This window comes from Mycena indigotica (assembly GCF_014461135.1).
Source record: "Mycena indigotica strain 171206Taipei chromosome Unknown Mind.scaff0003, whole genome shotgun sequence".
In the NCBI taxonomy this organism is placed as follows: Eukaryota; Fungi; Basidiomycota; class Agaricomycetes; order Agaricales; family Mycenaceae; genus Mycena; species Mycena indigotica.
Genome location: NW_023503002.1, coordinates 4309524 through 4325392, shown reverse-complemented (window position 1 = coordinate 4325392; position 15869 = coordinate 4309524). Strand labels below are relative to the sequence as shown.

Here is a 15869-nt window from a genome sequence, read left to right as displayed (position 1 = left end):
ATCACTTGCCATCAGCGGCCATCAACGGCAATCAATCTTTAAAAAATACATGATCTATTCAGAAATCATTTGGCATGATTGTATTGTAGGACTACATCACAAATGTAAACTTACTTTTTAGCTCAAGTAACAAGAAAGATCTCTAGAGAGGCCTATCAGTTATACATTAGCCAGTAATTGGCAAGTGCTGATACTATTATTGGTCTGCCACTATAGGTCACTTGATGAAAGTTGTTCATATAGTCAAGATATACAACTTTAATTTGTGATAATTTGCGACATTTACTGATGATTGTACTATCAAATAGCAAAAAATTCTGTTTTGGAAGTTTGTCACACTATGTGACAAATGTAGCAGCATGACCGAGGAACTGACTTCAACCCAAGTTTGGATAGGATTATATAATAGCTTCTTGTCTAAGTCCTATAGTGTGCAACTTATTCATAATTATCAACTGACAAAGTTTCATTTTTAAGAATTTTGTCACACACACATGTTGTACTTATACTATGTGACATTGTGACCAGGACAATAGGATCTGACCTTCTCATACAGTATACTTTCAACGTTCAAGTTGTTACTTAAGTACAGAAAGTGTGACTATTATCACTATTTATGTCATATTTGCTAATTTAGGAAACTAACTTGATTATTGCAGCATTGCAGCATTAGCAGCGTAGAAGGGACTTAGTGCTGAGGGACTTGAGAACTTAGAGATGTTGCAGAATTATTGGGGTATTTATTGCAGCATAGGGCATTTGGGGTCATCCCTTCATATTAGAATGTGCAGCCCAGCGGGCTGTTCATATGTGATCTCTTCCTTATCATTCTCCAATATACACATAACTACTATTACACATGATATTGACAATACAGCGATAATCTGCTAGTTGATTATGGATCAAAATAAGTCAAGTTCAGTCTATGAGGGATTTACATATACCCATGTACTCTGATTGATAAGTGCATGTGTTTGGCTGGTGAATTGGGGGCAAACTTTCCATGCATGTGCATGTAGTACTGGTTTACATGAATAGGGAGGTCTATAGATGGAGTGTGAGACATTAAGGTGGGTGTATGAGGATAATTGGATGTCCAATTTTTTATTTTTTCTTTTATTTTTTATTTTTATTTTTATTTTTATTTTTATTTTTATTTTTATTTTAGCTGATTCTAATATTCATAGGATTAATTTGCTGGGGCATTGTAATCTGATTACTGGACTACGCGCTAGTAATGATAACCGAGCAGCAACAGTCCTAGAACTTTTTCTAAATGCTGCACATGTATATGGTGTTCCCTCACGTGTGCGAGGTGACCATGGTGGAAAGAATCTACATGTTGCAGCATGGATCATCAGGAAAACTCAATCGGCCTGGGCGCCCTGGTGCCAAGGCACCCAGGCATGTCCCAGGCATGACAGGCCGCCAAAATCAGTCTGGCCCCATTATTGACATAGCAAGCGCCAGAATTAATTTTGGCGCCAGAATTCGCCCAGAATTGTACCAGGGTTGTTCCAACGCTCTCCAATCCCACTAATTTTACTTCAAATTATTGTAGAAAACATATATATATTCCACTTTCTACATACTACACATTGCAAAACTATACACAGCGAAAGGCTGAAGCATGGCGGAACCCCCAGTCGTCTCCACTGGTGCTCGGGGTGAGGAGTACAGTGGCCGGGCTACCCAGACCTAACTGCTGTGCCGTTCTGCTTGAGAGTTTGAGGGAATGCCGGACAGAAGTGCCCCGCCACACGCTCAAGACCTCAAGCGGAAGGCGCGTCCAACACCACGCGTCCAACACCGCCGAAACAGCAGCTACTGCGTCGCTGTCGTGCTATGCTTATCTAGACAACGAGTTTCAGCCAAAACACACGAGAAATGAGTTGCAAACTTACGAATTGCGGGCACGCCATGCCTGACGCCGCCGGAATAGTAGCCGCTGTACACAGAACCCTCCGCCGGGGCCGCTGTTGCGCGCCGCTCGAGACCCTGGGCCCGGGGTGGGAGAGTCATACCACTGCCGTCTACACAACCAGTTTCAGCCAAAGCACCCCAGGAATGGGTTGACAACTTACAGAGCTTGGGGAAAGATGGCGTGCCACGAGGACGCTACTGAACGCAAGCGATTAGCATGGAGGAATCGAAGGGAACAAGCACGCACCTCAGGCCTTCCATCATGAGCCTCCAAGACACGACCGCCGCTGGCATCACCAGTGCGACATGGTTGGTGGGAGGAAGGAGAGAGGGAAGAAGTGGGTGGGGAAAGAAAGACGCAAAAAATCACACCATCTGTCAGGCGTTACCATGCAGAGAAAAGATCATCAGTAACAAATTGATGTCTTATGATTGATGTGGGACTTAGCATGTTTTCCAAGAGCAAATTCTGGTGTGATTTACCAAATTCTGTCAAATGTCTGGCACCAGCCAGAACAGCCACGCCAGCCATGCCAGATTGATCACAGAATTTGGGTGGCCCTTGACAGGCCTGCCAGGGCCTCCAGAGAAATTGACTTTTCCTGATGATGGAGGTTCAGTGTGGTATAGGCTGGGGCTTTTACATATGGGGAAGGTAAGTTAATATCTTATGCAATATTCAAAGATTATAAGATGGTCTTTGTCAGGAGTGTACATAATGTAAGGATTGAGAGACTGGGTAGATGTTACAGCACAGGTTTGTGAGACCTGGTATCAAGCATTCCAGCTTCTGCAAATCTGCTATGGCCTAGATATCAACAACATAAATCATGTCTGGCTTTTACAATTCCTCTTTCTTGGAACAATCAATACACAGCTCGCATTTTTTGCACAGACTTGGAATCAGCATCATATCATGGGCCCAACCGATCACTAACAGATATGTTTGTCTTTGACATGTTTGTTAATGGAGTACAAGGAGATCAATTACCTGAAGCAGAAGAAGGCCTTGCTGAAGAGAAATTGGAAGCATATGGTGTGGACTGACAGGAATTTCGAGATGATGCTATTATTCAGTCTCAACAAGCTAACAATCCTCAAAATGAGGGTGCTTCCTCTTGGATTAAACGCCAAGGTCCTCCACAAGACCTTAGTCATGTTTTGGTTGATCCTCCAGCCGATACTCTAACCTATAATGAAACAACTGCTCTCATTTTTCTCTATTAATTGGACTTGCTGGGGATGACAATATCATTTCTCTTTGGTCTCAAGCTTTAGTCTATGTTACTATACTATACTATCCTAACCTCTTCTAGTCTGTTTCATTTTTTTTGCCTGATTGTTCACTTGATTCATTTGAATAATTACCTATTTTAGCTATTTTCCTAAAATAGTCATCTTATTAATATCCAATCATTGAAAGTTGCCATTTGAGCCGGATTTTGATGGCTGATGATGCACTGATCCTCAAATCCGCCGAGACAAAAAATTAGTAGTACAAGTTGTAGTTCAAAATAGGTAAAGAAGCAACAAAGAATATCTGTTCAAGTATAAGATAGTATAGTTTCAGTTAATTTAGTCTCATCACAGCAGCTCAGTTTCATTACTTTGGTTTCAACACTCAGTTTGATGAAAACCTGTCATTTTGATCACTCAGCATGTCAAATCATGTAGGTTTCAGTAAATGTTGATAAACAATGAAAAATGATCTTATAACCATGTCCCAAGGCGCCTACATCAACACATTGGTTTCCATTCCCCTTGACCCACATACTGACCTTTATGACACCAATGTAATAACCAACAAAATCAAGTCGTCAACACTATTTGCGCGACTCATTGGCTGCGGTCTCCAAACTAGCACGATTCATGTCTAATCCAGCACATGTCCACCGGGAGGCAGCGCAGAAGGTCCTACTCTATCTTATGGGAACTTGTGACTATGTCCTAACGTTCGGGCTCGACGACTCCGAGTTGGGTTTCACTGCCTACTCAGATGCTGATCACGCTATGGATAAGACTGACTATCACTCAATTTCCGGAAACGCCTTCATGTTCGACGGTACAGCATTCTCCTGGCACTGCGGGAGTTCAGGAATAAACAGTGCCCGTTTCGATCGATTATACACCTAAAATCAATGTATAAAAAAATAATTTTTGTTTATAACTCTATTTCTCCCAAAAAAGATGCACTGATATGGTGGATATGCACTTATATAACATATATCAGGGCCCTGGATCATATAAGTGAACTTTTTTTGGCACAAATAGAGGTATAAAAAAATTCTTTTTTTTTTGGTATATTGATTTTAGCCATATAATCGATCGAAACGGGGGCCGTTTATTCCCGAACTCCTGCAGTGTGGTCCTCTCGAAAGCAATCGCTTGTGGCGCAATCGACAGTTGAAGCCAAGTTGAAGCTGAATTCATCTCGGCAGCCACAGCAGCGATAGAGGTCATTTGGCTGCGTGCCAGTGGTGTTATCTCAGCGCTTGGAGATCTGCCTATGGGGCCTGTTATTGTTCATTGCGACAACCAGGGCACCATCTCACTGGCAAACAGCGGCCTCATGAACCCTCGCACTCGTCACATTGCTATGCGCTACCGCTACATCCACGAGGCTATCAAACAAGGCACTGGCATCATCTCCCTCAAACATGTTCCCACTAACGACTAAATAAGCGCACTGGCACAAAATGCGCTCAGCGTGGGGAGCCGAGAGTTGTCACTCGGATTAACGTCCAAAATAAGTCGCTACACTAGTATCAAAGAATACTAATACAAAAGAGTCAGTTACAACCCCGGCCGGACCCACACCTTATGCTCGTACAGCGGCTGCTTCTCCTTCACATCGCCGGCGGACTTCGCCTTCTTCCCCATCGCTCCCTCCTCCTCCCGCTGATCCCACTTGCGCTTCCCGCCGATGCGGTCCATCAACCGCCCCGCCGCACTGGCAAACCGCGCACACAGCGTGTCCCTCAGACGATCGTCGTAGCACAGGAACTGCAGCCCGAAGCACTCGACCGTCGGCCGTCCCTCGACGAACGCGGGGTTGCGCTGCAGCTTGGCCACGTCTTCTGGTGCATATTGGCGTATGTGCATCGCACGGAAGACAGCGGGCTGCGACTGCCATTCGCTTGCGTCAACCGACCGCGCACGGGAATATTAATTTGGGGGGAACACACGATTTCGGAGGTCGGGATTTCTCCGCCGGGGGTATACCCCGCGACGCCGCGCAAGCTCAGCACGCGGTACACACCCGCGTAGTAGAGCCGCTCTTGGTGGCTGAAGAGGAGGTCGACCTCCAGCGAGGCGGCGGCAAATGTCGTCAGGTGAGAGTGCTCGCGCCAGGCGTCACCGACGTATTCGTGTGTCGGCGCATATGCGAGCGCGTGGCCCCCTCGCGGTTTTACCCACAACATGCGGCCGGGAAGGAATAGCGGAGGGCTAAGAATATTCAGCGACGGACTCAGACGACGGATAAGACCCATGTCAACCGGATGCTGGGGAAATCCTGTAGATGATACTCACAAACCCATATTGAACAAGTTTGACGGTCATACCTCGTAAATGTTGTCAGCGGAGTCAAACCGCTGCACCGCGTTGGCCTCGTCGAACTTGTCCATTCGGAGGTTGGTTGGCAGAGGCAGGCTGTACATATATTCATTCAAGATCGTCCGCTCGTTCACTCGCTTCTGGATTTCACAACGGTCAACGACTTTGACGCTTGTGGAGAATAATCACCTCAGCATTCCATCCAGGGAGGGTTCGGTTTCGGTCAAGCACGAATGACGGCTTGACGAGAGTAGGGGAACTGGAATATGGTGGGGGTGGTACGACAGGACTGGGCACCGACGTCGAGGTAGACCGTCCATGTCCCTTCTTGTTGTCTGATGGATACTTTGACGAAAAACGCGAGATACGGGCTTGGGACGGCTGCTGTGTCGAGTACCGTTCCTTATAGCTGTCCTATGTCCGAATACTAGGTCAGAATTCAGTGAAGGCGAAGGCAAAGCCACGCACCTGGTCTTCCCTCCTGCGACTGAGATGCTCATTCGCCTCCGTCAGCATCGCGTTCTCCTCCTCAAGCCGCGCAATCGTCTTTTCCCGCTCCCGCAATGCCGACTTCAGGCGCTCAGTGTCGTCCTCGGCATCCTCCAATCTCTGGCGCGCCATCGATGAGCACGGGTCCATAGAATATTGCCAGCAACGCACCTCAACAGTATGCTTGAGCCGTCTCTGCACCATCTCCGCGTCTTCCCGCGCCTTGTTGGCCTCCTGCTGCCCAATCAGCATGGCCGTCTGATACCCGCCAGCACACGCACCTTGCTGAGCGAATGGTTCTCCTCAACGAGCAGCATCAACGCATGCTCCGCCGCCTGAACGTCCTTCGTCTTCACTTCGAGCACCTGCGTGCCGTCAGCCGACGTCCGAAAGCGGAAGAAGGTGAGAATGAATCCAAGGAAAAGAAAACTCACCGACTTGAGCTCCGCATTGTCCTTCATCACGGACACGAGCAGCGCCGCCGTCTCTGGCGCGGAGGCGGAGCGACTGGGCGGCATCGTGGAGCAGGGGGGACTGTTTCGTCGCGTCCCTAGGCTTGCGCTGTGAGGGAGGAGGAGAAGATGCGGCAGTGACTAAGCGATGTCGTCACGCCGATCGATTCTCAGACTTTCGTTATTTTCTCTGGTTGTTCCACTCGCTGACTATCTCTAGAGCGAAACGGATATCGTGGTGCTTATAGAACAGGTTGCTGTACTTGTATTCCTCGTTACCAGCCATATGCCGGCGGCTCCAAGTCCGCCGGCCCCGATTTCCGTGAGGCAGCCCACCGCGGGGCGTCAAAGTCCTGCACGTGTGCATGTGCTGGTTGGAGCTCAATATTAATCGCGACTGCCCCACCGAGCCGGGTCTGCTCGCCGGAGCGCCGGTTCCTGCGCTTCCGCCGTCCGCGCAGACCATACTCGTCCTCGTCGGCGCAGACGCCGAGCTGCCGGCCGACGAAGAACACGACGAGGGAAAGAAGGATGAGGCCAATGACGGTCGCGAGGGCGACGACGGCAAAGTGTGACTCGGACCCGTCGGGCGGGTCATCCACGAAGGCGGTACCGGACGGGGGAGGCGTGGGATTCGTGAGAGTCGTCTGTGCCGCGGGCTGGGAGTTGGACTGGGAGCCAGAAATAGATGCTGGAGGCAGTTGGAAACACGAGAAGACGATACGAAGATGACGCACGTGGATGAGAGTGGGAGATAGTAGCCGACATAAGAGCGAGAAGCGCCCGGGCAAACCGCTCGCCGGGGCCGGTGCACGCCGGTTGGTCAACGGGCGCAGTAGAAGCCCTAGGACGTTGCCCCAGGAAGAAAGGGCCTTGCAGGACGGTCGCTGCACACTATATAGCTGGGGCGAGCAGCGTGGCATGCCTGCTGACTGTGCGGGTGTTTCTATCCCCGCACCAGCGCTTCGTTTCGCAGTCCAGTCGCCATTCTTGTGGGGTGGGGTGGATTGGATCCCGGTTCGGGTCAGGCACTGCCCACGGGGCGAAGACGGACGGGCACGACGCTGGCGCGGCGGCTTCGTGGCAGATTTTGGCAAGAAGCGTGTCGGCCGACGGGTCCGATCCACCGGTCCCTGTCAATGGGATTTAAATCGCCGAGTAAGTCACGCTTTTCTGCGTAAACCATCCTCACAGATTGGGGTAAACCGTGTTCGTCTTTCTTTACGCCGTGCTATCTATAGCCATGCTCCCGGCCCTTATCACTGCCCGTATAATCAACACACAGCCTCGCGAGCTTGTTGTCATATGGCTGCTTCCCTGGCTTCGCTATCTCCGGCCTGTCGCTCTGCTTGATCGCGATGATGCACGCCTCGCGGACGTTCCCCTTGTGGCTCCTTACGCCGGCGGGCTCCATCAACTGGATGCAAGTCGTAAGCATTGCGGCCTCTGCCAGGCAGCCGTCTTTTCGTTGACCACCAGCGCAACAAAAATCGTCGGAACAATCAGCGTGAGAACTACCCAGATTTGACATGGAGTGATTGATTGATATGTCAGAGTTAGATTCGAATATAAGCCATCTTCGGGCGTGCTGACCGCAGTAGTGCTGGCCAAATATACTTATATTATTTTATGGGCATAATATATTATAATCATATCATATTCAGAGCTCCAACCCAATAATATATTTGTAGTATAATATAATCATATTCAGCTGTGAAATATGAATATGTTATGAATATATTCAACTATAATCTAGTATGCATATCTCTTGATATGTTTCACATATTTGCTGCTAGAAAAAGGAATCAAAAACATAAAATACATGCTGGATTGTCAGTGCAACTTCCTTTTGGGCCTCCCTGGGTTACATAGGACTCTCAAAATACAATCAGGGGCATTGTCACTAGTCTTAGGTTAGCCAGTAGATACTTGATCAGAGGTCCTACACTATGTTCCATAGGTCAACCCAAAGTGATCACTCCTGACATTTGTTCCTACTAAGGGTAATGTATGAATCACCATATATAATAGATAATATGTGACATTTATCAGAAGTAGGGCTAACTCAGACTAAGATTAGTACTATGACTGAGTACATAGACTGAGAAAATAGCTGTAATCATCTACCTTACTATAGTTGAATATTCTGCGACTATAATATAGTATAGTCATAATATAATATACTATATTCAAACATAATCATATTCAAGTGATCCACAAAGTGCATAATATATTCATAATATTCTGAATATATTCAATATTTAATCAAGCATAATATAATTCTGGCCAGCACTAGACCGCACGCCGTCCTCATGCCTACCGCCCTTCCACGAACTCTCTCAATACCCAGCTATCATAGTGTGCACAGCTGGTGGTCTGACCGGAACACTATCGGCCCAACCTTTAACCTGCACAGTGTGACAAAACCCTTTGTGCGGTATCTTCAAGGAAGAGCAGTGGACCAGCTGCTGAAAAATACTAATGGGAAACCTTTATCACAAGGTCACCTGCTATTGTTTAAATGCTACCTCAGGTATTCCAAGTATGACCAAACATAAGCATCATTTCACCTTCATTAGGTTGTCTGATGTCCCAGGCACTGCAAAAGCCAAGATCATGTATTCTCGGCAAGCCAGATATGGACATTCAAAACTCAACAAAGCAGAGAAGCTGCAGATCACGGATTGGGCTGTCTCCCATTGTCAAGAGCTCTTTGGCTATTTTTTTATACAGAAGGAGGATGGGGACTGACCCTCAATCTATCATGAGCTCCAGATCAAAACCTCACAGATAGACCTTGTACTGCCATTTGACCAGGCTCCCCTACGTGCTGCAACAACCTCTCTTCTATTGACAATTTCTTCAATAGGCTGCCAGCTGCCAGTTGAGATATTTTTGCCAAGTCTCATGGAATTTGGACAGAACACCACTTGGTAGGACCATAAAAAAGATGTGCACAAGATATTGATAGGTGCTTATAGGCCAAGGAGAACACGGCTAATACTAGCTATTTTGTCTATTTTTGAGCCTGGGGCCAATGCCCTTGCTCATGCTCTCGACACTGTTGATGCTGCCCCAAATAACATTGAGGCTGTTATATATGAGATTCTCAAGATTCTCTTTATCACAAGCATCCGGCCGGTGTGTTTGTTTGACATAGCTTGTTGTCTTGATTTGATGCATAAGATTATTACAGATAGTATCTATAGCTCCAAGATACAATTTCCCCAATCTGCGAGCAAAATTAAACTTTGACTCACATACTGCTGTAGGACAGCTGCAGAACATTGTTGCAAATTCAGTAACATACCAGCCTCCACATTCTGGTTCTATACTGCTAGATCTGCTCCGTGCCATGCCATCAATTCTTGCTGCTGGAGCAAACTCTCATATTTGGCACCAGATTATGCATTGGCTTTGTACAGAGGGACACATTGCATGGGATTGGGGGTATCCTTGGGATAGGCCAGAAGGTTCTCAGCGAGCTATTTTAGATGATATAAGGCAAGTCATATATTTCTCACAGGTACCAATATACAAACAAATATTGTCTAGTGGGGAGCAGTCAGCAGGCAAGAACATCCAACTCTTCACGATACACCAGGAGCTGTTCAATGCTATTGCAAGGTAATTTATCAACTGTTTACATGTATTTGTTGCCAATTTTGACCATGAAGCAGAGACTCCACACTCCCATCATCTACAAGAGAGTGCGCCTATCTCCAAATACAGGTAATGTTTTGGCAAACCAGCAGACATGTTTGAGGACTTATAAACACTCTAGATGTGTTCAACAGATCTGGATAGGGTAGAGCACGGGTCAGGGTCGACCCGCAGGGTTTCAGGGTGGGGTCTGTCAGGGTCAGGGTATGGCAAAATATCTTTTCTAAAAAAAAAGTCTGTTCTCTAGCTGCCAAAAAAAGTAGATAATCCCTAGCTGCAGTGCTGGCTGCCAGAAACTCTGTCACCTGGTGGCCAGCTTGATAGTGATGGTGGCGTCTGGTTTGGGATTCCGGTTCGAACCCGAACCGGACTGAACTGAACGCAAGTTCAGGTTCAAAGTTCGGCCTGGGGCCGAACCTGAACCGGCGCTGTTCAGAACTGAGCTCATTTCTCTGAACTTGGTTCGAACGCCGGAGACACCGGGCCGGCCTTGCCAATCAAATGTAGACACAATTTGGGTGCAGCCGGCAGGCGATATGACTTGATGTCCGAACATTCACACTGTCATTGCACTGTCACCGCCCAATATGCTGAGGCCTTACTAAGTAACCGCCGGGGCCGCCGGCGAGCCCTTAAGTGCTTGTTTTGCAAAGAAAGGAGGCAGATGGTATGTAGGATCAGCTGTTACTGTAAAAAAAAAAAAATATGAAAGTTGGAAATAATTAGTTTTTTTTTGTTGCCCCCAGGTTCAAGGTTCGAACATGTTCTGAATATGTTCTGAATGCAAACCGAACCTCACTGAACCTGAACGCGAGGTTCAGTTTGGAGTTCAGCCAAAAGCCGAACCTGAACTGAAGTTCAGGTTCAGTGTTCACCAAAAAACAGGCCGAACCTGAACCGAACTGAACTTCGCCATCTCTACAGCTTGACCCAAGGGGGTATCAGAAAAAAAATAACAGAACATACGTTGGACTTTTTGTTTAAGCCCTTCCAGGGGACCCACCGACCGTGACTGTGACGTGACATTATCATATTAGGAAGGTAATTCACACAGTCATGTGATCTGATAGCATCAAACTCAGTCAGTCCTCTGAATTTCCAAGAACATTAATAGAAAAATAGACTTCTAGCTATATATATATCTTGTAGACAAAGTCCTGAATCAGACTGATTCAGGACTTTGTGACTATATCAGGACTCCTGATATAGTCATTGTCTTACAAATCTCACTCCAGAGTACAGATATCCATCCCCATATGGTCTGATTTGTCACAATGTTCCATCTGATGATAAGATACTGAAAAATAACCACTTGTAAGATTGTTGATACTTAATTATGGATGTATAGTGCACCACACAGTTCTTGTAACCCATCCTAAGACAACTTTGACTTACCATTTCAGCCAAAAAGTTTCTTTTTTTAAGGGTCCGGCGGGGGGACCGACCGGCCATCCCGGTTGTCACTTTTTGACACGTGACACCCCCTTGGCTTGAGCTGCCCACAACTGGGTCCATTTGAGAAGAGAGCTGGATTCCGGCTCATCTCAAGCTGGTCTCCAGCTGTTAGCAACACCTGCTCCACATGCAACCTACAGATTATGGCCAGGTGGCCACCCATTTGTGGTGTATATAGTGTCCTGCTGGGAAGGAGTATCTAGTGTGATGTAATAAGATAGCTATTATTAGAAGTTTGTCAGGATTTTTAGTTTATATATGACCATGGAAAATACTTTTTATATTATTTAAATAGACCAAATTGTAAGGGCAACCCCGGAGGCCTGAGATCAAGGTCCTAGCAGGGGAGGATCCAAAGAGAAGAAACTCTGAGGGTCCGCCTGCTAGGTAGCTGACTATATACTGCTTGTCCGTAGCTGCCGCTGTCGGGCACAGAAGGCTTGGGCGGCGTTGCAGGCGAGGTCCCAGGGCGACCGTCGGGAGGGCGTTGACGGATCGGTGATTGTGTGGGCGAGATGGAGGGCCGGACCGGAGTCGGAACCGGAATCGGACCGGAATCGGGCGCGTCTCCGGGCCGAAAGGGAGGTTCCCCTGACACAAATGAGACAAAATTTCCTAGACAGATAGCTGTAAGGGCAACCCCGGAGGCCTGAGATCAAGGTCCTAGCAGGGGAGGATCCAAAGAGTGAATAGAAGTAAGCAAATACAAGTGAGGCTGACCTAGCAGGGGAGGATCCAAAGAGAAGAAACTCTAAGGGTCCGCCTGCTAGGTAGCGGAACTATATACTGCGCTCTTGACGCGCCAAGGTTGATCGTTGCTCCGTGCAGTATGCCTGCGCCATGTCGCAGGCCAGGTCCCAGGGGGATCGCCAGGCGGGGCGGCGATGCGCCTGACGGAGGCGGTGATGCGATCGCCGGAGTCGGAACCGGAGTCGGACCGGAATCGGAATCGTCTCCGAGGGGCCGAAAGGGAGGTTCCCCTGACATCACCCCCCCCTTTGAATGCGGCGTCCCGACGCATAGACCGGAATGGAATCGAGTCGAAGGTTGCAGAGGCGATGTGCCGTGGTTTGCCAGGGTACTTACGATAGAACTCCGCGATTTTCTCCGGGCGAAGACGCGGTCGAAGCGGACCCACTGGTCGTGCGACGCGTCGTAGCCTTTCCATCTGACGGTAATTCAGCCGTTTATACCTCACCCTTGCGTCCAGGATTTCCTCTACTTCCCACTCCGGGACTCCGTCCTCGAGGTCCGGAGGGGGCTGGTCGTAGCCGGGGCGTCCGTCGAAGGGGTCGTCCTGAGCGAGCTCGAGCTTGACGACGGGGAAGACCGGGTGGAGCTTCGAGTAGCGCGGAGGGAGGTCGAGCTTGTAGGCACCTTTGCTGATCTCCGACTATCTTGAACGGTCCAAGGCGGCGATGGGAGAACTTTTCCGAGGGGCGAGTCGTCCTGATGTCAGAGGCATCCAGCCAAACACGGTCGCCAACCTTAAACTCCGGAGACGGAGTCCGTCTCCGGTCGTAGTAGCGCTTGTACTCCTCTTTGGCCTTAGTGAGCGGCCTTGGCTTCAGCAACACCAGTGGCGATCCGGTCGCGGAACTCGTTCACTGACTCCATGGCGGAACGGACTCCGGGTTCGAAGCCCATGCGCGGGAGCCGTCCCGTGTCCGTCATGAAGGGGACCTGCTGCGTGGAGGAGTGAACGTGGTTGTTGTAGGCGAACTCCGCGGCCGGAATCAGCTCATCCCAGTCGTCCTGCTGATAGTTGGTAAAGATCCGCAGGTACTGCTCCAGCTCCTGGTTGACGCGCTCTGTTTGACCGTCTGTCTGCGGGTGGTACGCGGTGGACGTGGCAGGCTTGATGCCGATTAGACGCCAGAGTTCTCGGGTGAAGTCCGCGATGAACTGCGAGCCGCGGTCAGAGACGTACTTCTCCGGAGTCCCGTGATGGCGCCAGACATTCCGGTAGTAGAGGCGAGCCGCCCCTACTGCGTCGACCGTGGTGTGACACTCCGAGAAGTGGGCACGCTTCCCAAGGGTGTCGACGACGACCATGATCGCGTCGTACCCATGGGCCTCCGGAAGCTCGACGATGAAGTCGACGGAGACGGTATGCCAACGCTCTGGGGGCGTTTCCGTCGGGTGCAGCTCTCCGTGGGGCAGTCTCCGGAGTGCTTTGGTGCGACAGCACAAGTCACAGGTCGCGACGTACCGGCCAATATGGCGAGACATCTGAGGCCACCAGTAGTTCCGGGAGACCAACTCCAAGGTCTTGAAGCGACCAGCGTGTCCGGCAACTCGAGTGTCGTGGCAGAGCTCGATGATGCGTCTCCGGAGGTCCTTATCCTTAGGTACGACAATCTTCCCACGAAAGTGAAGAAGACCACCGGAGACAGCCCACTCGTCGGAGCGCAGGAGCGGGGGGCCTCGAGCTTGACCTTGGACCTTTAGGAGTTGCCGGGCCGCTAGTGCGACGGGCTCCTCTAAGTCAGGCTCACCGGAGGGGGCATCGCGGATGTCGCGAAGGAGTTCAGAACCAGGGCCGGAAACGGAAACACCTTCGAGAGCGCGGACATGGAAGAGTTCGGGCCGCAGAAGGACGACGTCGGAGTTGTCGGAATCGATTCCGTGGTCGGGTCTCCGAGAGAGGGCGTCAGGTCGGCCCATGTCGCGGCCGGGCTTGTGGTGCAGCGTGAAGTCGAACCGGGAGAGGTAGAGGGACCAGCGGGCCTGTCTCCGGTTGAGATGCTGCGTCTTCCTGAAGTACTCCAGATTCTTATGGTCAGTCCAAATCTCGACGGGATGCGCGGCGCCCTTGAGGAAGTGTCTATACTCCTCGAGTGCGCGGATGATCGCCAGCATCTCTTTGTCGTGGATTTCGTGAGTTGCGCTGGACATCATTTAAGCTTTTGGAATAGAATGCTACAGGGTGCCACTTCCCGTCCGGGGCGGATTGTGAAAGAACCGCCCCGTCGCATAATCAGAGCTGTCCGCCTCAAGTCGGAAAGGCCGTGCGTCGTCCGGAATCGCCAGGACCGGTTCCGAGGTGACTGGCGTCCTTGATCGCTTGGAACGCGGAGGCCTCCGCGTCTTCTTGGTGAGCACGAAAAGAGGGCGCGCAAGGGTCGAGAAGTCCCGAATGAACCTGCGGTAGAAATTAGCGAACCCAAGGAACTGCTGGATGTCCTTCTTGTTTTCCGGAGTCGGCCAAGCGGAGACGCCTGCGACCTTGACGGGGTCCATTTCGACGTGGTTGTGGGAGATGATGACTCCGAGGTACTCGATTGACGATTTTTCAAAGTCGCACTTCTCCGCTCGGAGGTACAACTTGTGCTCTCGGAGTCGCCGCAAGACCTCCTGAACGATCTGCCGGTGTTTCCGGAGGTCGGAATGGGCGATCAGGATGTCGTCAAGGTAGATCATGACGTCTCCGGAGAGGATGAGGTCCTGGAAAATGTCATTCATCATCGTTTGGAACGTCGCGGGAGAGTTTGTCAGGCCGAAATACATCACCAAGGGCTCGAACAGGCCTCGGTTAGTCCGGAAAGCTGCTTTCCACTCGTCACCTTCCTTGATCCGGACGTTGTTGAAGCCCCAACGGACGTCGAGTTTGGTGAAGTAACGAGCGCCTTTGAGCCGGTTGATGAGGTCGTTGATCAGCGGGAGGGGGTACCGGTTTTTGACAGTCATCGCGTTGAGAGCACGGTAGTCCTGGACGAAGCGGAGTCCGCCGTCCTTCTTCTTGACGAAGAAGACCGGAGACGCCATCGGAGACTTGGAGGGGCGAATCCGGCCCGTCGAAAGCCCTTCCTCAATGAACGTCGAGCTCGCGTTGCTTGAGGGGCGAGATGGGGTACACCTTGCAGTTGGTGGGCTTAGCGTCGGGGACGAGTTCAATGGCGTGGTCCCAGGCTCTCCGCTCCGGTAGCGTGTCGAAGGACTCCTTGTTGAAGACGTCCTGAAACTCCTTAGCCCAGTCTGGGATCTCGGAGGGCGGAGGGGCGGAGTTCCTGGCGAAGGCTTCGGCCAGGCGCTGTGAGACAGTACTGCCAGCGCGTATCTCCTCCGAGGGGCGGAATGAGGTGTAGAAGATGCGGTCACCATCTTCAAGCTGACCATCGTCTTCGTCGTCGTCGGAGTCCGGCATCAGATCAGGCAGGGCGGAGTCGTCACCGGAGACGGAATCGTCTCCGTCGTCAGGCCCAGAGAGGTCCATGGCGCAGATCGAGGGGAACGGGCCGGAGCGGAGTCGCTTCTGGAGCAGCCGGAGTCGCCGTAGCTCAGTCCGTTCAACGCGTTCTTCCTCGCGGCAAGTGGAGCAGCCGCGGGGGC

The 15869-nt window shown here is 50.3% G+C and overlaps 1 protein-coding gene across 1 annotated transcript; it reads right to left on the bottom strand.

The window, feature by feature from the left end:
• Positions 1-4716: 4716 nt before the first annotated feature.
• On the bottom strand, positions 4717-6551 carry MIND_00390100 (uncharacterized protein; the record flags this gene model as incomplete). The annotated part of the gene is made up of 9 exons (XM_037360732.1): positions 6402-6551; positions 6249-6332; positions 6139-6204; positions 5947-6087; positions 5668-5892; positions 5487-5618; positions 5421-5437; positions 5109-5370; positions 4717-5049 (listed from the first exon to the last, which is right to left on the bottom strand). The coding sequence occupies exons 1-9, from the start codon at positions 6483-6485 to the stop codon at positions 4717-4719; spliced, it is 1344 nt and encodes a 447-aa protein (XP_037223617.1). The 5' UTR covers positions 6486-6551.
• Positions 6552-15869: the final 9318 nt, after the last annotated feature.